At 41.2% G+C, this 21,067-nt stretch overlaps 1 protein-coding gene across 1 annotated transcript; it reads left to right on the forward strand.

The window, feature by feature from the left end:
* Nucleotides 1-1,606: 1,606 nt before the first annotated feature.
* On the forward strand, nt 1,607-20,535 carry alx4a (ALX homeobox 4a). The gene is made up of 4 exons (XM_006780212.3): nt 1,607-2,168; nt 11,951-12,270; nt 16,372-16,500; nt 17,135-20,535. Exons 1-4 carry the CDS (start codon nt 1,607-1,609, stop codon nt 17,453-17,455), a joined length of 1,332 nt encoding a protein of 443 aa, XP_006780275.2. The 3' UTR covers nt 17,456-20,535.
* Nucleotides 20,536-21,067: the final 532 nt, after the last annotated feature.

The following is a 21,067-nucleotide window of genomic DNA, read 5'->3' on the forward strand; positions in this document are numbered from 1 at the left end:
CATAAGCTCTTTGAGTATATGCAAAACAAATGTGCACTCCACTGGAAGAGCAACTAACACACACACACACACACACACACACACACACACACACACACACACACACACACACATGTATATATATATATGTATATATATATGTGTATATATATATATATATATATATATATATATATATATATATATATATATATATATATATATATATATATATATATATATATATATTTCCATTTGGCATGGGTGTCTATGGATTATGGAAAATATCAATATTCAAAATATCCTGAATCAAATATAACAGACTCATTTTGAAGCTGTGAAATAATTGGAGTGAAATGATCACTTAATTCATAGCCTACAAAAATTTCATTCATAAATACAGCAGGGCTTGAATTGTACTGCACATGGTGACAGGTAAAAAGCCATTATGTACTTAATTATTTGCAAATAATAATTATAAATGATGATAAGGGTCTTCCAAATACTGAGCTGTTGATTAAAGTAGGAAACCTCAATAAGCCAACAGGATGTTTTTATACTGGTCAGGTTAATAGAAAGGTTAGCTAAAGCAGACCGGAAATATACTCACTTCTAAGTAATCCTTAAGAACGGTCGTTGTGTAAGATGTTCAAGCTTTTATTTTATATACAGTATGAAAACATAAAAAGACAAATTACATAAAAATATTATTTTACTCCCAAGCTTTTCTCTGGGCGTAAAGTTATATCTCCTATGTCATAAAAAAACAAAAAAAACAAAACAAAAAAAAAACAAACATAAGGAAACTAATTCGAAAATTGAATTTTAAACTCTTTTATTCAGAGGAAAAGTATTTCTGGCATGCTATTAAAGCTGTCGGTCAGAATGACAAAACAAATATATAAATTAGTATCAGCAATAACTCAAATCTTTCGGTGGTTTGTGCACATAATCTACCTGGATGCTGGTGTATTATTTAGTAAGACTGTAATAATAATCATCATCATATTTAACTGAAATGTAAAAGTCTAATAAAGCTGAAATAGTTATCGCCACAAATCAAACTGTTTTTTGTTTTTTTTTGCTGAAATTAATAGGATGCAAGTGACTCCGAAACCCGTTTCAGTTGATATTTCAGAGATGAAAACAAAAAGATCTTTTAAAGCAATACTCGTGTTATTCCGAAGCCACATACTTGGATCTGTCGGCTGAATATGGATGATTTGCCCTTGATGAACCATTGCGAATGAAGGATAAAATTGTCCCTTCTCCGCCCCGGTGCCATCACTCGCAGGCTATATATTCATATCCAAATTGCTTTATTGTCACGTGTTAAGCCCCACGCCCCTCTTCTTGCAAACTCTTTTTCCTTTTTTTTTTAAAGAAAAAACCCAAATGAGCGCACTAACTTGTTCATGTCATCAATATAATCACTTGGGAGAGGTCTCGAAGGCAGGAGATCTGTGTCCCATCCTCTAAGGGAAGACGGGTTTGTGTAACTCTCCTCAAACCTGAGGGGAGTTGTGGAGTGTTTGGTCAACGACAGTGCTTCCTGGAAAAGATCTGAATCGTTTTATAACCAAACCCAGCTGCGGTCTGGTGTGCGCTGCAGCCTTCGCGTGCATGTATGTATGCGTGCGTGCGTGTGGATGTATATGTGAGTGTCTATTTTCATCTGAATGAGGTAGAAGGAGAGGAAGGGGTTTCTGCGCTTCCCTTTCCAATAGAGGGGGAGATAGGAAGAGAGAGGGGGAGAGAGAGAGAGAGACAGACAGAGAGACAGAGAGAGAGAGAGAAAAGTTTGGTCTTGTTCTCCCTTTCACTCTTTTTTTTAGGCATGAACACTGAGACTTGCGTTTCATACAGCGATATGACATCCATGGATTCATATTATAGCTCCTCTGCTGCGCAAGGTAGGGATCACCAGACGGACCACTTTAGGACATTCCCAGCTACTGATACCAAATACAGCCCCGCTGCCTTCCTGCCCAACAAAGGTCAGGGTTACGGAGAAAAGTCCAGGAGCCCCTTCCAACAGGAGTGCCAGTCATTGGATGCCGCCGCAGCTGGGCAAGGCACTTTCAGCAAATACCACCTCTTCATGCAGAGGTCTTCTTGCAAAACACCCCCCGAGGAGGACAAACTGCACCAGGAGAGGGGACACAACGGAGCGCTCATCTCTTGCTACGGTGAGTGGGGAAATAGATGAGGAAAAAAAAACAGATAAGAGTTTAATCTTGTGTTTTCAGTTTAAAGGGAAGAAATCGAAAGGGCCTGTGTATCAAAGGACACGCTGTGCAAATGAAAGCTACCGTGATCGCTCAGCATCAGGGTGTTTTCTCCGGAGGGAGTCAGCGCGGCGTTAGTTTTACGTCTGATTTCTCGATTAGGCACACTTGCTTTGAACCTGTCACTCACTGCTCCGCTTCTTCCCACAAACTCCGCGGGTAGCTATTAAGGGTTTAGGAGATTTGATCACCAATGGCACGGATGCACAAGTGAACAAGCAGAGCGCAGATCGGCGTGAATGGAGGAGTGTTCTGATTAATCAAACCATTTATCCAAAACTGTTCTTTTTTTCTAACTTTCTGTCATCCGCAGAGAGGTGAAACTCTGAAGCATTAAACGTGTCAACTGCAGCATATGCAGGCTCTCAAAGAGGCAGCGGTTCTGTGCGTAACGCGGTTAAGGAGAGCAATAATCTTCCCGACTATCAAATTGTCTCTTTGGCCATCAAAATTAAATTAGGGCGAATTTAATGCGATAATCTGCACTACAATCCTTAATATTGGAGTTGAGTCGGACAATTGAATTAACAGGTTTTCAGATGGCACAAATAGTGAGCCCCAAACTGATGATATTTTCATTTCATTGCACCGCCTGATTGGATCCAATTAGTTTAATTGCGAAGGGGCGCTGCTGTAATTGGTAAATGATGAGGGTGTGAATAAAACTTTGACCCTAGTTAGGCCGGCGGCCACTTTTAAACAGCATTTTCTCAGCGCATAAAACGCCTTTAACCTACAGCGAACTAAACGAAAGACGATATAGTGAACTTCCTTTGGTATTATCTGCTGTTCAAAAACAGGTACGTCATTTCTTGGTTAACAATAAAAAAAACGGCCCATCATCGCATATATATATATATATATATATGTGTGTGTGTGTGTGTGTGTGTGTGTGTGAAATTAAATATATCTCTATCTCTCTGAATGAAATATATATTATCTGGACTCAGTTTCGTTCTCGCGCTTTCTATATCTATAGCTCAGTGGACTTCTGTGCTTAAACGTAATAAATAAAATACTGTAAAAAATAATAGAATGTAAAACATAACCAAAAAAGCGAGCTAACGTTGCAGAAAATTAATACAACTAACAATAAAATAGATTCAAACAACAATAATTGTTTGATGGGAGGCCTCTGTTGTGTCGCCTTTACGCATGAAGTCATTCCTCCACGATCGTCCACAGACCCAGTCTGTTTATCTTTTTTTTTTTTTTTTAATTCGATGGGGTTTAGGGATGTTTTGACAGTTTCCGGATGTCGGCCTCTTTATAGCTTCATAATGTCAACAACATAGAACAGTCTTTTCAAAAAGGCATTCTGCTCCTTTAAAATGGCTCTTAAGCTTTTTATTACTCGTTAACTTTGGCGTAGATCTGATGGATCGAGAATAAAAATCGAAATAAAATTTTTATGTAATGTTGTGAGCCGCAGTCATTAGACCGATACATAAACTACACTTTTTTTCTTCAGTAAGAGCTATGAACTACTAAAGATCCAAAATCATTTATATGATAAACTTATTTATATAAATACAAAAAAAACCCTGATTATTGTGTTTTGTTTTTAAATTAAAGGCTTAAAGAGGAATCTTGATATCATATTTGCTGCAGATACCCATAAAGCATTTTTTTTTCTAATGACATAAAATTTTATTCCAGCTTTTCAGTTTCACTTTTCTTTGGTGCTTTATCATTTTACCGCCAGCTTTAAAAACTGGAAGTAAAAAACCTCTGTCAGGTTTTCAGGTTCTCGTGGATTTTGCTTTCTTCTGCGACTCAATAGTGTCCAAATGCACAGTGAAGAAAGCAAGAAAACAAAACCCATATCCACGCTATCAGTGCTCGGGCATTAATACGACTCAGATGTCAACCTTCTCTGTTTGCTTTTATTTCTCTGCTCAGGCTTGACCCTCAGAGAGCCAATCCTCCTTTAAATCTCCAGTTTGGAAACACGTGACATCCTGCTTGATATTTGCAGATCGCCTGTGTTGTTTTTTAAATCGGCGTTACAGTTGTAGAAATAAAATCTAATTCCCAGTTTAAACGCATAATTCCTAAAATACTGGAGGAAAACTGTGTGAGTCTGGGTGGTGGTGTGGGTGGTGGGAGGGGGCTCCCTGTGCTTATCGGTGGCTGCAGGTTTTTCACTGATTTCTGCAGCGCTCACTGACTCGACATAAATTGAACACAGCAGTAAAAAATGCTGAACTCGCGAGCCAAGGGAAGAATTTATAAACGATCCCTGATGTTTTTATTGGAAAATGCTGGACTGTTTTACTTCCTGGCTCATTTCTTTTATCAAACCTGTATTTTACACACTCACTCAAATTGTCAGAGATTTGCTGTGTTGTTATAATTTGCGGCTTGATCCCTTCAGTCAAAGGTGATGTGATGACTGGTCTCCGAGCTGTCTGAAGCGCAGGCTGCAAGCCATAATTGAGACACAGAGCTGCGTAACCGTCTAATAAACATTTACTTACATTAGAGGAACTGCAAACACGGCTATGTTGTTTATACTCAGCACACTGCCAATCACATTGTTACAGCAAATCAACAAGGCAGCTCTTGGAGCCCGAAGAGAGCTTTCAGCTCAGGCTGAGGGCTGACAGCCTGAGACCGACTGATAGACTGGGAGAAGAATATGAGAGAGCGCGCTGAAAGAGCAGTGTGTGGTTAAAAACACTGTTTGAAGGCTGATTTAAAGCAACAGTCAGTCTACATGTCAGATTTAATTGTATTAAAATATCTATAAAAAAAAAGAGCCAAAGTTATGGGTTCACATTCCTTAAAAAAATAAAGAATGAATTAAGTTTTTTTTTTTTAAATCCCTCAAAATTTAATATACTGGAGAAAATATTGCATATGGAGATTAATGAGTGTTTCTGGACTACTGGATTTTTGTAGGTCATTAGTTTCACAGCATAATGTATACTATTTTACAGACAGAATATTATAATATTTGCAATTTCAGTGGTGTATGGTTTTCCAACAGGTTAAACAAGCTGCAGAAACTTGAAATACTAAAAATAAGGTACCTTGAAAATTGGTAATTATTTTCCATCACAGATAATGCACGTTTTCTTTTTATAAAGAAATCATGTCACCACCAAAACCAGAAAAAGATGCATGCGATTCACAAACTCTACTGTATGAAAAACTTTCAAAAACGGTGAAAAAATAGAAATCTAGGGACCCAGTAGGTCACTTCATAGTCTTAAAACAACCACCTACATGTCTTTGTGATCCTCTTCCTCTTTTGATGTGTCCATGTCTTCTCTCGGTGTCTCAGGGTGCTGACCTTTAGCTCGGCGTTCCTGCCCTCATGTGTTTGGAGAGGAGCGGGAGCTCCCCTGCAAGCGCACAACAGAGAAAATCCATTGAACGCTCTGGTGTCAAAACAGAGCTCTTTGCAACATTTAGAATTGGACTCGAGCTTTACACGGTGCATGGTTAACTACCCCAGCATGACAAAGTGCAGATGGTTGACAATTTAAAGGAAAAGAAAAAAGTTATTAGTAATCTGAAATATCTGAAATGTCGCACTGGAGGGATGAAAGAAGATGTTTACCTCATTTTGAGTTCTGATGGTGGAGAGTGCCAATCCAGAATCTGCCATCCTAGGCTTCAGGCCATCCATATGATGAGCTTCATACTTATCACCACTCAGTGACCTCCTTGTGCCTTATGAGTTGGAGTGGGGTGAGGGTTATCTTCCATTAGAGAGTAAAGGTGGTCATTAAGAACTCCCACCACATATCTTCCTTGTAGGGGTACAGGAGTGGAGTTTTTTCCTGTAATTTGTCACTCATCTGTGCTGTTGCATGGAGGTTTGCAGGCCTTCTTAGAGGCCTGCAATCCTACTATATTTTTTTATACTTTTTTTTCTTTAGGTGTACTAGGCAGTAACATTATTCACTAAAGACATGTCACTGGTGCAGTTGAAAGCTATAAAAAATTTCTGTTTGTTAAACTGATTTCTTTGCACAGCAAGAATTAAATACTGCTCTGCTGCCCTGCAGGTATTAATATTTCATAACTTACACAGGCAGTTGAGGAAATTATCTTCAGTAGGACCATCATTTACATAATGCTTTCATTGCCTCATGAGGTTTTGCCCCTGTACTCTTCAGCCTTTTTACATTTTTTATATTCCTTAACCATTTTTAGCCCCACTGCAACAATTTCACCCACTCGTAATGGCAATCTGTGCTGATTGGTTCGAGCAGGGCATAATGGGAACCAGCCACGCAGCCCAGACAACTGAGGCACACTTCAGCAACTCGGTGACATGAGTGGAGGTGACAAGGACTCAGGATCATTTTACCATTTAGCTTAAAGTTTGGCAGGGTAATTTACATTAGGCTCGGTTTGCATGGCCGAGTGAGAGCAGCAGGGCAAAAGAAAAAGGCTCATGAGGACCAGGACTTCCTTTGGTCTCTTTGTCACTGCTTCATGTAAACTGACCGCTTACGCAGAACTAGAAGACTCCAGATTGGTTCTGAAATTTTTTGTACACTTATTGTTTAGCGAGGTGAATTATGGCAAACGGGTCAAATTTCCAAATCAATAACTTGTTGGGGTTTTTTTTCTTTTCAAGATGTTCTTCTGTTGTGATTTCTGCTTTTTGAAGGCCGGGCACTTTCTGAAACTCTGATGATGATGTAAACATAAAGTTCAACTAAAATACACACAAAAATAGATTTTTTCTTCAGTTTATTTATTATTTATTCTACAAACCATATTATTGAAACTCTGTGGTTCTTTTTTAATGTTAAAATTTAGCTTATGATTTGTGATTGATTTAGTAGGATTCCCCAGTTTTTCTGTCAGTGTCAGCGTCTTTTGTTGGTCTGATCAGTTGTGGTATTTGTTGTATTCCTGCTGCTTGGTAATTAATATTTCCTAATCAAAGAGGCGAGGCCGTTTGGGAGTTTTTAATTTCCAAACAGAGCTGCTGCAGAGCACTTTGTTAGGACCGAAGCATTTTGGATGTTTAGCTGGTGGAAACTGGTTGCACGTTGTGTTCTCAAATTCACTTGCAGTTATTGAAACCTTGAGTGGAAAAAAAGCCATCACGCATGTTTTCAACAAGGTTTTTTTTTTTCATTTTATGTCTGTGCATTCCCACGAAAAAAACAAAACAGAAAAATGTAGACCAGCAAGCTCTTCGCACTCGGAAGGAATGTTCTGTTTCGATCACACAACAAAAACATAAGATGGAGGAAATTCAGTTTTGGTCCAAAGTCTGGGAGAAACATTTGGAAGAGAGCTGGTGGGTGAGAGACAGGGAGAGCGATGCAGAGGGGTGGTGAGAGCGAGAAAGACAAAGATTGCGTGAGAGGTGATTTATCAACCTTTGTCTTTATGGGATTTTTTTTTACAGTCTGAATTTTTCACAGCCTGCTGAGATGGCTTATTGCTCTGATCATTCGGCATTCAGCTGGTGCAAAGAGTTTAATGGGCTACCTGTTGCATGGTTACAAACACTGAACAAACAGAAATGTGTTCATGCTTCTTTTTTTTAGCATCAGGTTTTCCCAGTGTACAGCAGTGGTGTAAAAGTGCATTTTGTATGCTTGTATGTATGTAAGCACCTGATATTACAGCAAAGAAACCAAAGTGCAGCAATATCCTTCCAAAAGAGACAAGGCCATGATCGCTTCATCTTCAGCAGAGGTTGAAGATGTTTTTGGACTTCTTCTTCTTCTTTTTTTTAAATGATGTAAAAAACAACAACACAACAACACTGAGAGGATCTCTTATAACATACAGCTGGTAAATTGTCTGATCCACATATTTAAAACAAAGTGCAGGAATATAATGAGGAGAGTAAATGTGTTGGTTGAGACCAAACCCGGAGCTAAGAAAGGATATCAGTGATTTACTTGGCACGCTGCATGAAACTTAAATTCAGTGCTGATGTGCTTTCAAACTGCTGAATATGTAAATAAGTACTCATTCTGTATCTGTTTAAAGGTTTCATTTGAGTCTATGTGATTATACGACACATCATCTCACTGTTGTGCAACAATTAAAAATACTTTAGCTTTAACTAAAAGTACAAATATGAAATAATAATTCATTACAAACAATAAGTCTCGGGTCTGTGTAATAAAATAATGATAAAACACTTTATTTTACACATTATATTGCAAATCTTTCATGTACGTCTATCTAGAAGCACAGAAGTAGCAGCAGTCTGCTTAGGTCTGCATTTGTGATCTGTTATGGAGTTAAACCGGATGATGAGTAAAACAAAGAGCATCTGAAAACAGCATCATATTTTACATCGATCTTTAAGGCTTTAGTTTGACTGCCCGGTGTGCACGGCTAGGCTCTTCTGATGACCCCAATTTAATTTCTCTTTCACAAATGTAATCCAAATATACTCTGTTTTTTTTCTTCTTTCTCTACTTTTTGAGATATTTCCTTTTCACTTTGAATGACACGTTGTTAATCTCTCTCAGCCTTCGTGGGGTGTATGATTTATTGTGTTTCCTCTTAACACACCACGCTGACCCCAGTCATCCCAGTCAATAAAGAGGCCAGGAAAAGTGCCCTGTCACTTTACAGCCCTGTTAAATTTACACTTTGATGCTGCCCCTCGTTTTCAGCTTCGAATTAAGCAGCCCACGCCACGTCCCCGTCTAGCCCATAAGAGCGTCTGTTGTGCCCCGACGGCCTTGCGAAATTGCAAGTGTGTGAGACGCAGCAGAACTTTTATTCAAGTGTGCAACTGTGATTTTCTAAATCCCTCCTCATCTCGTTCGGAAGAATTTTCTGAGTTTTATTTTATGTCTGCAGACCGTTCCCTGTCGGCGCGGCACAGAGCTGCACAGTAATTTGAACAGATGCTGGTTGGTAGAGTCACTGCATTGAAAATAGAATATTCTGTGGTCGTGGCTAAAAACATCTTCATGGCAGTTTCATCTAAAAGAGAATAATTCTGGTGCGTGCATTTGCTGGACTGTTCTGGCCTACGTGAGTTAGAGACGCTGCACGCAGAAGTGCAGGTGTAAGCTAAAAATGTGAGAGAACAGCTGAAGTCATGAGCACTGTGATAGAGGTTTTGATGGAGCACATGTTTTTCACAGTGGCTCCTTTCCTGCCTCTCTGAGAGGAGATTTGATCCTGACAGCACTCTTTGCAGCCAGTCTTTCTTGTGCTCTCTCTGCATATGGCATTCCCTGCAGGAGGGCCCACTGCTCTTCACCTTGGGCAGTGCCGGAGTGCTACAGAAGATTGCATGGATACCAAGCAGGAGATTGTCACAATATCCCGCCCTGCCAAAAAAACTTCAGTGACGCGATATAAACAACTGCCTTTGATCAGTGAGAGGCCTCATGATTTCAAACAGCCTGACAGCTCTTGCTTTGCAGGGACTGCGGGTGCAGGCCAGGGAAATATGATTAAATAACTGCATAGTATTTATGCTAGGAGAAAACACATTTTCTCCCTTCAAGCTCAACAGGGTATGTTAGTCATGGCCAGTGAGGCAATGTTGGAAGCACTGGACCCCCAGCAAGCGGTCGGCACCAAAACACAGCTCCTGAGCCCATCAGGGGAGGCCAGACTTCTCTGTTCTCTGAACGTCGTAGAGCTAAAACGCATCTGGTCGGATGCATGCTGCAAACCGTGCAGCAAGGCAGGTTTTTACTTTCTTCCGTTTTCTTCTTCTTTGCAAGGCTGAATAAAGTAAAATAAGAGCCACACAGCTTCTGCAGTCCAGAACAGGCCTCAGTATTTTTTTTTAGTACCAAGCTAAATGCTTTGCCTGGTATTAATTGGAGAAATATGCTCATTTTTATTATTCATATCCCTGCTAACAAGATAAGGATTGTAAACTATGAATTTGGTCTCTATTAGCTACTGACAGTCCAGCATTGTACTCGACAGTCAAGAAAACAACTGCAGCAAAAGTAATAAACAGATGCTCGCAAATTTAGCTCGTAAAAATGTGTTAGAAGACAGAATTGAGTAGAGAAAGAGAGAGGAGAGGGAATCAGGGTCCCTTCAGCTCACATTGTAGTGCATTACCCAAAACGGCTCTGAGATGGGGTCACTGGGTATGTGTGCATGTGTGATGCCTTCTTTGCTGACCAAGCGCTGAGCAGGAGCTCACACAAACGCACACACCTCCCACTCCTAACCTGACAAATTGTCGGATGAGCAGATGAGCGGAGACGTCCTCGTTCCTGAAAATAACTTTGCCTCAGAAAAAATCAGCAGGACGGTGCTCTAAATCATGGTGATCAATCCGAATGCGTTAGTCGTCGTCCCCCCCCCCCCCATGACGGGAATAGTTATTAACCAAGAGATGTGTTTACAATTGATTAGATCAGTGGGGCCCCAAAAGTCCTGCCAACTCAGAGACATGGCTGTTGAAATTTATGATCAGCTGCGCCATGAAGAAAGAGGGAGCGTGTTTGTAACTGAGACAGAAAGAAAGCACAGAGATCTCTATCTTGTTTGCATGGCTAGAAGCCACTCTGCAGCTATTTCATTTGACAGTTTTGCTGCCAGGTGACTTTGCAGCCACATGACAGACTTCAGTTACACATACGACTAATATGAGGATAAAGTATTCTGTGTGTGTCTGTGTGTGGGTGAGTGTTGGATTGGAGGTGGTTTAGGAAGGTAAAAAAAAAAGTTGTAAAAAAAAATCCAATTTTCTGTCAGGCTCAAATTATAGCCTGAGTTTCTGCTCTCACCCCCCCAAACACATCGCAGAATGATCTACAAACTACAACTGGAGCCTGTAAGCAGCCAGTGATCAAGACCATCCATTACACACTCAGACAGACAAACACACTGACGCGCACTCTCGGCTCTGCACACCAGCGGATTTCACAAGTCGCAGAATTTCCTCACAAAGAGCGAGAAATCCCTTTGTTCCACCCAATCAAACCCCATGAAATATCACAGCGATCGAAGGCATAAATCATCATTTATGAACACGCTGCCAGGAGCCATGTGACTGGGACGTTTAGTAGAATAGAGGATCAGTCATTTCTTTCATTTATTTACTTTTAAAGGGTGCTGACAAAATGAAAAATGTTTGTCCCAAGTGCCCAGTGCTGTAATAGATTATATCTATTTGACTTTTTGAGAGTGTCTCAGATCAGAAAACACTTAATATCAGCATGGCTCTAAGGGGAACAGGGTGATTTGAGAAAGCCAAATAAGGCCACGCTGATAAATAATAGCATTTATCTTTCAGTAGCCGTGAGCGTGTGAAATACACGGTCTTAAAACTCCATTTTTCAAGAGCAAAACTGTTGCAAAATATTGCATAGAAACCATTTCAAATCTTTGTGCCAAAAAGAGGAAAAGAAGAAAGGCCGGGGCAATAAAAACTTTCATCTTGTTCAAACTCATCCACATGTGATTTGAATCAGTGAAGTGTGAATTGCTTCCTTAAATTCTGAATAATAGCATTTGGACAAACACCGTTAAAAACACATTTATTTTATTAAACTAATATATCCTCTCCAATAAAACATTGTGTGTCTAATCGTCAAGTTACATCCTTTCTGGGCGGTGTCATGTTATGACTTTTCTTTACATGCATTTGGGGTTTTAAAAAAAATCAGAACTTCAGACATTGACAAATATCAGTCCTGATACAATTATAGAAACACAAACCTCTCCTAACAGTTTTTAACCCTTTCCTGACTCACTAGGTAAAGACAGTTCTGGTCTGGCAGATTCTGACTTGGCCCCAGACTCCGACCCACCTGGAATGGACACCAGATACCTAGCTGTGAAGGATCAGGGCGTCAAGGTGGCCCCTGATAGGACGCCAGGCACTGACTTAGCGAGCCCTCTGGAAAAGGCTGATGGTGGCGAAAGCAACAAAGGCAAAAAGAGGCGCAACCGCACGACCTTCACGAGCTACCAGCTGGAAGAACTAGAGAAGGTTTTCCAGAAGACACATTATCCTGATGTTTATGCTCGAGAGCAGCTCGCGCTCAGGACGGACCTGACTGAAGCCCGCGTGCAGGTACTGCAGCACACTCAGCAGCAGCTGAGGGGGAATTTCACATGAAGCTAAATGGGTTAAACAAACTGCAGATAGAGCTCGAAAAAAGGAAACACTGCACTTTATAATAACACACTGAGGCTGATTAAAAAACTTTATTTAGGGTGGTCGTTCAGTTTTGTGTCTTTAGAGACGTTAACTTCTCCATTAGAGGTGTAAAAAGAAAAACTAAGCTCTTCCACAGCTGAACTCTTTTTTCCCCCCCCAAGCATCACAACCTCATGGATCTTTGAGCATCTGCAGCTCGACACAGATAACGTCACTCACAGAACAACATGAGAGATTTATCTGGTAATGTGGGAGTCAGGGGAGAGAGTGGGGGAGTGGGAGCTAACAGAGGCCAGGGGGGCCCAGGGGGTAGCTGAGGTTTGAGCTGCCTGGGCCTCATATGTGCAGTTTTAGGAGTGCAGACTTTCATCAACATATGAGGAGACCCCTTTGACGCCGCTGTTTCTATTTTTCCCCCGTCGCATTTGTACCCATACGGTTTAATTTGCTGAATTTCTGATTTTAGCTTTGCCAGCGTTTGTCTGGCTTGAGGTGTCTCGCTGGCCCGGTTATGACTGCTTTGATACATTCCAACATTAATGGGCAGAGAAGGAAACCTTCACTGTTTCTGTGCCATGTCTGTGTGTGGTGTATGCGTATGACTACAAAAGCCCCTGGATTTTCTCTGTTTTTCTTTCATTAAGTTCCTCTTCTGACAAGAATGTGTCCCTGCTGTTGTCTCCGGGGGTAAGGTGTGAAACTTTTCCCGTGGGCTTTTAGCGAGCTGGAGATTTATATGTGAATTCATATCTATTTGAAGGCATGTGATGTCTTCCAACAATGTACGGAGACAATATTATGGATATAGTTTTTGATGTGCGGGGCTGTCATACATGGGATGAGATAGATTAAAGCTAGATTAAAACCAATCTTTGACATGGAGCGGTGGCCAGCAAATTTCCACAGCGAAATGCAGGAAGTCCACGTAGCCAAAGTGTTATAACTCAACCCCGAGTCGCTCAAGGTATGCTGCTCGGCTCTGTTCTGCAGCTCGCGCTATCACGGACCTGCCCGCTTCAGATGAATGCAGCTTTTTACAGCCCTCGGCTCTCCCAGTGGTCTTCTTAAACGCTCAAGTTAAAAAAGATAAAAGACACGAGATGCCTTGTCAGTCAGAGAACGGGGCTCTGTGCTCCACACACACACGCACAAAAAAGCCCTCACAGCTCATCATTTCAACATCTGGAATGAAAAACACCAAAATGGGAAGAAAAAAAAGTTGATCAGCTGATAAAAGAAAAACGACGACAGCTTTTAAAAACCTTTTGTTTAATTATAAAAACAAAAGACAAAAATCACTGAGAGTCCATACTTAAGTTCGTTGCATGAAAACAGGGGGCTTTCAGTTAAACAACATCAAGGATCGGAGTTGTTTGCTTTTTCAGTCTTGGGGTTTCAAAGGAAGAGAGTGAGCCCAGCTCTTATATACAATATAGGAAGGTCAAAGGTCAAGGGTTTCAATAGCATTGTTCGCTGCTCTGTTGGTCCTGAGAATCAAGATGGCATCTAGTGTGGAGTCACCATCTCTAACTCACAACACTGATAAAAATGTATTTTTTCTATGAAGCCATTTAAAAAAAAATGAAATCATGTTTACACTAATACTGTGAGTTGAGCTGCGTTCCTTAATGCGACGTGTTTGCAATTAGCAACAGGTTAAAAACCTCCAAGTATTGTTTACTTTACCTTTACTTAAAAATAAAAATAGGACGTAACAACATTAAGACTTAACAGGTCTTGCAACAGTATCCCTGCCAAGACTGTTAGCCTTTGAGTTAGCGAGAGGTACAGAATAGGAAACACAAAAGTGTTTACAACATAGAAATTAAACAGGATAAAGCTTCACCTTCATATGGAAGCTTGTTTCTGCCACTCAAAAGAAATGTGGGTTAAGGATCTCAAAAATGACATCAAATGACATCCTGTACTTGTGTACAACTTAGCTTAGAGAATAACTTCACAAGGCAACTATTTAAACACAAGGCTGCTACACAGTGTGTAGATGTTCCACGGAAGCCAGTGCTAAATTGAAGTAAAATAAATAAATAAAAGAACTTCACCATTACAAGGAAACTGCATAAAAGCAGAATTTTCTTACTAACTTCTGAGAAAATTACTCAAATATAATCTCAAGTTATTACATCCAAGTTTTCAGATAATAGCTTGAAATTTGATTTAGCATTGCCTGGTAAAAAATAAAATAAAATAAAAACAAAAAGACCCAAACTTTAAATGAGGGCAGTGAGGGTCAACTTTAGTTGGCAGGTGTGACTGCTATAGCTGTGACCCACCTTTATCATTATGTTTTACACTTTTTACATTTCAGGCAAATGATTAAAGGTAACGTTGTGTTTAACTGCATGTTAAACTAGCAGCTGAAAATATAATGTTAGTTATTAATACCTTTAATATAAATAATATTAATGGTGTTAGCAAATCCTGTGTTGCTTTTGATCATGGCCTATTACAAAACAAGGCTGCAGCAGTCTTTTCCAGCATGCATCACATTCCCAGTTCAGTTCTACATTTCTTTGTGTTTTGTGTCCACTGCTTGTCCTCATCTTACCTTTAATTGACACAGGAAATAAGACATTATGTGGTGGGAGGAGGAGAAACGAGAACAAACTCACATTTAATGAACAATAACATCGCTCAGAGGCGCTTCAGCGATATTATTGGCGCTTAAGAGTGTTGGAAAACCGAAGCCAGGCTCAGCCTTGGATTTCTTTTTACTTTGGCTTGGAAGCTGACATGAGTGACAGCAGAGGCGGGTTATCAATCCTCTGAGCCGGTCTCTCACTTCAAAGTGTTTTCAGCCCCATACAGCTCTCCTGCCGGGGCCAGTTTGGTATTTCTCTGCTCTTTCTCTCTGGGGCAGTAACATAAATAAAGCCTCATTGAAAGTCCACCAGCTACTTAAGCTGTCAAGGTCTTTACCAATTACTGTCACAAAGCAGCGTGTGCAACGCAAAAATATGTTCTCGCTGTATAATAGCCAACAGACTTGGCACGAAGCAAAGACTGAGCAGGTTCGAGCTGCTGGCGACACTTATACTGGGCCTTAGAGGTAGCACACAAACATTTTTGGAGTGTAATTATCGATATTAGTCCAAAAGAGCCAGCGCGATCTTGCCTGGGGTTGAGCATCCTGAGTTGGACAGTGTAGAAGAGGATGCATTAAAACATAAGGGAAAGAAGGATTATGCCCTTTGGTCTGTGTGCTTCTTTAATTTAGTAGGGGACAGCGTCAGAAAGCCAGGAGTTTTGGCTTCAGGAAATTAAAAAGCAAAATGCAAACAAACCTCAACTTATAATCCCATCTCACCTTTCAATGTCCTTTATTGCCTGCATAGATTTATAGTGAAATATCTGGGCACAAAATGTGAGAAATCCCATCGGAAGGGAACTTTTTGGTGCCGAATTTAAAATATAATCAGTCCAGGCTGGTAGCTGAGAGTTGCAAAGGAAATCAGGTGACCTCGAAAGCGTGCCAGAGACAGTGATGATAATTTAAACAAACTAATGCTCTCGATAAACAACGCCATCGGGTTCAGACATCAAAGATAATTATAGATGTCTGTTTTTGGCGGTCAGTATATAAGCACTAAGGTGAGGCGAAGGCAGCAGCACATTGTTTACATGTTTTATCGTCATTGTTGTCTTTATCATCTATAGGATTTTGTTCATTATTATTATAATTAAAACTAAAAATAATAATTCCTTTCTGCTGCAAGTTTACACCTACGTTTGAATTTTTGATATGCTTCAGATAATATTTGTGATATTCAGGCTTTCAGCCATTGGCAGTCTACCCGCATAAGAGTCGTTTTCCCATTTGAAATGGAAACTTAGATTTGTATCTATAGAAAAGTATTTCCTTTAGATTTGAGGGGAAAGCTGATGTTAAGAGTTTAGGCTCCTCTGACTGCACAGTCTGTCCTGGATGAAAGTAAAGAAAACCTCAAGTGTTGCTGGTGGTTTTTGTGATATTTGGACCTTTTTCTTTCTCTGCAGGTGTGGTTCCAGAACAGGAGAGCGAAATGGCGAAAGAGGGAACGCTTTGGCCAGATGCAGCAAGTCCGAACACACTTCTCCACAGCTTACGAGCTGCCTCTCCTGACTCGTCCTGAAAACTATGCTCAGGTACAGTGTGAGCTCTTTAACACGTGTTCTTTCAGACCTCTCTCCCCCGACCAAAAGCTAAACGTAGACGGGGGTGATTTTTTTTTCTCTTTACTGCTATGATCCTAATTTCTGCTACAGACTGGGAACGATTGGGAAAGTTGCTGCAGGTGGCAACAGTTAAAAAAAGAATCTCTTTTTCAAGGAGTTGTTGAACATTTTTGAGAAACTTGGCCTTTTTCCTTCATAGTAAGATTATTTTTAAGAAGAAAAAGGGCAAAGTATGTAACGCATTTTGTACCTCTGTAGGGTACTGATGAACATGCTATGCTGTTTTTTGTCTAATTTTTTTCAGGAGGTTCACAGTTTACCAACATTAACCCTCAACAAGGATGCAAATAACTAATACATGTACCCTAATTACAAATTCCTTAAGCATGTAAGGGTTTAGATTGGACTGTGCTGGGTTACAGGAATTGGCACTTGAAGATAAGGAGAGCCAGATAAAGGAAAAATACACCTGCACTAATCTATTGTGTACACAAGTGTTCGTGGGTTAAACAGCCAATGTAGTCTTTGCTTTCTTTGAGCGTGCATTCAAAATAATGAGGTGTGTGACTGCCTCACTCATGTTGATTTTCTAACAATATTCCAGATCCAGAACCCTTCCTGGATCGGCGGCAGCAGCGCTGCGTCTCCCGTGCCGGGCTGCGTTGTGCCCTGCGACACGGTGACTCCATGCATGACACCTCACCCCCACTCTGCCAGCGGGGTGTCTGATTTTCTGGGAGTACCGAGTCCCGGAGGTCACGTGGGGCAGGCTCACATGGGCAGCCTGTTTGGAGGATCTCCTGGCATGGCTGGAGGCATCAACACTTACGATCTCAACATGGACCCCGACCGCAAGTCCTCCAGCATCGCCGCTTTGCGCATGAAAGCCAAAGAGCACAGTGCAGCCATATCTTGGGCCACATGATGTGTTGACACATGCTGGATGACGGGGGACCTTGCTGACCCCTGAAAAGTCTAAACAATCCCAGAACGGAGTAAGAGGTGGCACTAAAATCAAGGCAACAGTGGCTACCTTCAAAAATGCTGCAATCAAATTATGTGGGGAAAAAAAGAGAGATAAAGATTTGGCAAAATCGGCAGTGCCATGTTTTTGGTGGCACAGCAGTGAGTGCTGTGGAAGCCCAGTGAGAAGGTGAAGGTGTGCTGTATAACAGGAGTTGCAGTGTAGTGCTAAAGATAGGCAAATATATATATATATATATATATATATATATATATATAAAAAAGATGCTAGAAAAAGTTCAATTAATCCAAAAAAAGAAGAAAAAAAAATCCATGCACTTATTTGCTAACACAGACACAATTCTATTTGTACAGAGCTTTTGGTATCTTTGTTTTGGTGCTGTTTTTATTCTAATCTTGTTATTTAAAATGTCACCTTTTTTCCCTTTTTTGCGTCATTTAATTTTAAGTTTTGATTCCACAGCTAGTTTAAAAAGCATTCTGAAAAACACCCTTTAAAAAACCTCCATACATTTTACTCTTTTCAGCATTAACTTAAGTCATGCCGGTGCTGAGATGACCATCAATACAAGCGTCACAGTAACCAAGTCTGGGTATGTTTTCCAGTGACTGAAAACATAGACAGGGCTCTTCCCTCTAACATTACAAAGTAAAACAGATGAAAAGTGGTTCTCTTGAGTATGGCCAAGGGTAAAAGATCCACCTGCTGCACAAACCCAGCCTGCTGATGCCCAGAGAGGAGGAGGAAATGGTGTATGGGAGTACGAGAGGGGCACAGCAGGCCTGCTGCTCTCAGGGTTGAAGAGCCTGGGAGCGCCAGCCTCCAAACAGATGCAGCTCTGTTTTCAGGAGAAAGACTCCAAGTGGACATGACTGTGCCCCATGCATTTCTAGTCTCACAGGTCTCAGAAAGAGAAGTGCCTACCAGTCAGCCAGACTGCCAGAAATAACACAGGAACCAGCAGAAGCCTCTTTTGAAACAGAGCGGGCTACTGGGGATAACACCGTGTGTTGACGCTCTTAAGTACTGAATGGATGTCAGTATTCAGCAGCCTTTTCTGGACTTTAAGAAGCCTGCATTTGGCTTTCAGTGCAGCGCTGGCATACATGTCATTGTTACTCTTCCTCTTCTTTTTTTTTTAACCATCATCAAATCTTTCAAAGTACTCCATCACCCTGATTAATGCACAGTGAAACATAAAACAAACTAAATGGCAGAAAATCCACTGGTGCTTCGATGATCAGTCCACCATCTACAGCGAGGTGACTGATGGGAATGAGGTTAAAACTGGCTGAAAGTTCTCTACAGCAGAACAAGGCAGGATAATTGTGTCCATCACAAAGTTGTGGCATGGAGACGAGGATTAAAGCTACAAAACTTTGGTCCTAGCTTCATCTGTTTTTTCCCCCGTCAGATACCAACATGACAGGTCCATGTCTTCCCTCTGCTTTCGTCTAGTTTACTTCTATCAGGACTTAAGCACTATTCCCTGTGTCTGTGTCCTTTGCCCCCACGAAAAGAAGTGTAAGATAGAGGTTGACCCAGCCAGATACCTCATACCTTTCCGGGGATATCATTCAAATTTTTAAGCATATTTAAAAAGCAAACTTCCATTTTTCCCTGGTAACAGCATCTTGCAGTGACAGAAATAGCCAATGAGCTTTTCAAGTGCAGCAAGATGAGGTAATACATGGCTTCCTTTGTTTGCAAAGCCTGATTTAGGCCTGAAGCATAACAAAGGGTTTCATGGTCTCAGAAAGCAAACCCGATACCTTGTGGTACCACCTCGAGGCAGAGCAACCATTGCTAATTCCCTAAACTAAACCACATTCCCTCTCCTCCTGGGTAGGTAGGTAAGAGAGGTGAGGTGCAGGCTACAACCTGTCAGCAGAGCAGATCGCTCTCAAGTTGTCCAAATCACCTCCAGTTTCACTCCTCTGTCCAAATGCGAGGCATGTGCATGCACAGAGGACATATCCCAGAAGTGAGAGGGTATCCTTGCGAATCTGAACATGGGGCCCCCTGTGCTCTAGCCTAGGGGTTGGACGGAGGGCGAGCTGTGAGGGCGTCTGCTGTGTTCCGGTGTTCTGGGAAAAGGACAGTGCACACAGCTGCGCTCAGGGGGTAAATGCAAAACAAACATGCCTCACACATGCTTCCCCCTCAGCTGTCATGGCTCTGCTTTCAAAGATCTACTCCCCCCTCCCCAATCACACACATTGCACTGCGCCTCTCCTTTCGCTCACTCCCACTACATCCACCAGCCCCAAGCCGCAGCCCCTCATCGCAGGGTCTGAGGCACAGCCACACAGGCAACCGAGGAAGGCTTTTTAATTAACACTGAGCCATGTGGAGGCTATGGACTGCAGTATTGTGTGTCAGGATGGACAGGACTGTCTGTCTTCTAGTTGGTCTAGCTGGACGCAGACATACTGGCAATGAGACGCTCAGGTTTACCGTTTTCTGTGCATTTATGAGAATCTCCAGTGAGGTCTTTAACATATGGAAACCAAAGATGGACTGTTTTTACCCCTTTAAGTAATTTCCTACACTTACACAAAGCCTGTTAATGCAAGATTCAGCTTTATATTAAAAAAAATCTCTCTTGTATGCTGCACAACTCCAGCCTTGAGTGATAACATCCCCCCTTCTCATTTTTCTAATACTACTGAAGTCAGGTAATCAGTATAGGAGTAAATATATGATAAATGCGTGCTGTTGTGTGCATGTACAGTGTTGTGCGTGCAGCTTGAAGTGTCATAAGACTCGTAAACATTTTACTAATTTGATGCTGTTTTATTTTGTGGGACAATTTATAAATATTTGAGTGTAAAACTTTTCTTAAACTTGGTGATGATCTGTTTGTATTCCTTGTGTTTGTGGACATTGTTTTCTCATCATGTTATTCTTTAATTTCCCCCTCCTACCAAGTTTGTGTGGCTTTAAGCTGTCTTTGGAAACGAGAGTATGAATTTACTCATGCTTGTGTGATTAAAATACCATAAGTTATTGTACTTTGATTTAGAGTCGCTGTGTTCTGAAATGCGTTACAGCCTTAATAAGGTGGAAGCAGCAAAACAGTAACTGCTCCCTGCAGCTTCTCAGCAGACCGAGACTTCCAGAAAACTCAAACGACTGCAGCCGCGGTACAGAAGAAAACCATCCTCCTATTAGCACTCGAAGATCACTCAAGTCACTCCGAGTCTCAAGAGAAGTCTTTCAAGATGTCAGCTAAAGGCGCTGGTTGGCCAGAGAAGTGTCTGAGGCTGTTGAGAAAACCCATAAAATTTGCTCCGTCTTATTACTTCGCACCACCGTGCCAAAATATTGTGTCATCCCTGTAGTCACATTGTGAAATCCCCGTGCGTTTCAGGTCCTTTGAAGGGACACGAGTGCTGAAATGAGATCGCGCAACCCGCAAGACTATCACGCTAATTGAAGCTGACAAAAATACGAACTGCACCCTTTTGAACCGCTGACATTGAACAGGGTGGATTAGGCAGCTATATTAACAACAGGTGACAGCCTGGAGGGAACAGTGGATCGGCCGTG

Source organism: Neolamprologus brichardi, chromosome 1, assembly GCF_056152115.1.
Source record: "Neolamprologus brichardi isolate AB-2024 chromosome 1, ASM5615211v1, whole genome shotgun sequence".
NCBI lineage: Eukaryota > Metazoa > Chordata > Actinopteri > Cichliformes > Cichlidae > Neolamprologus > Neolamprologus brichardi.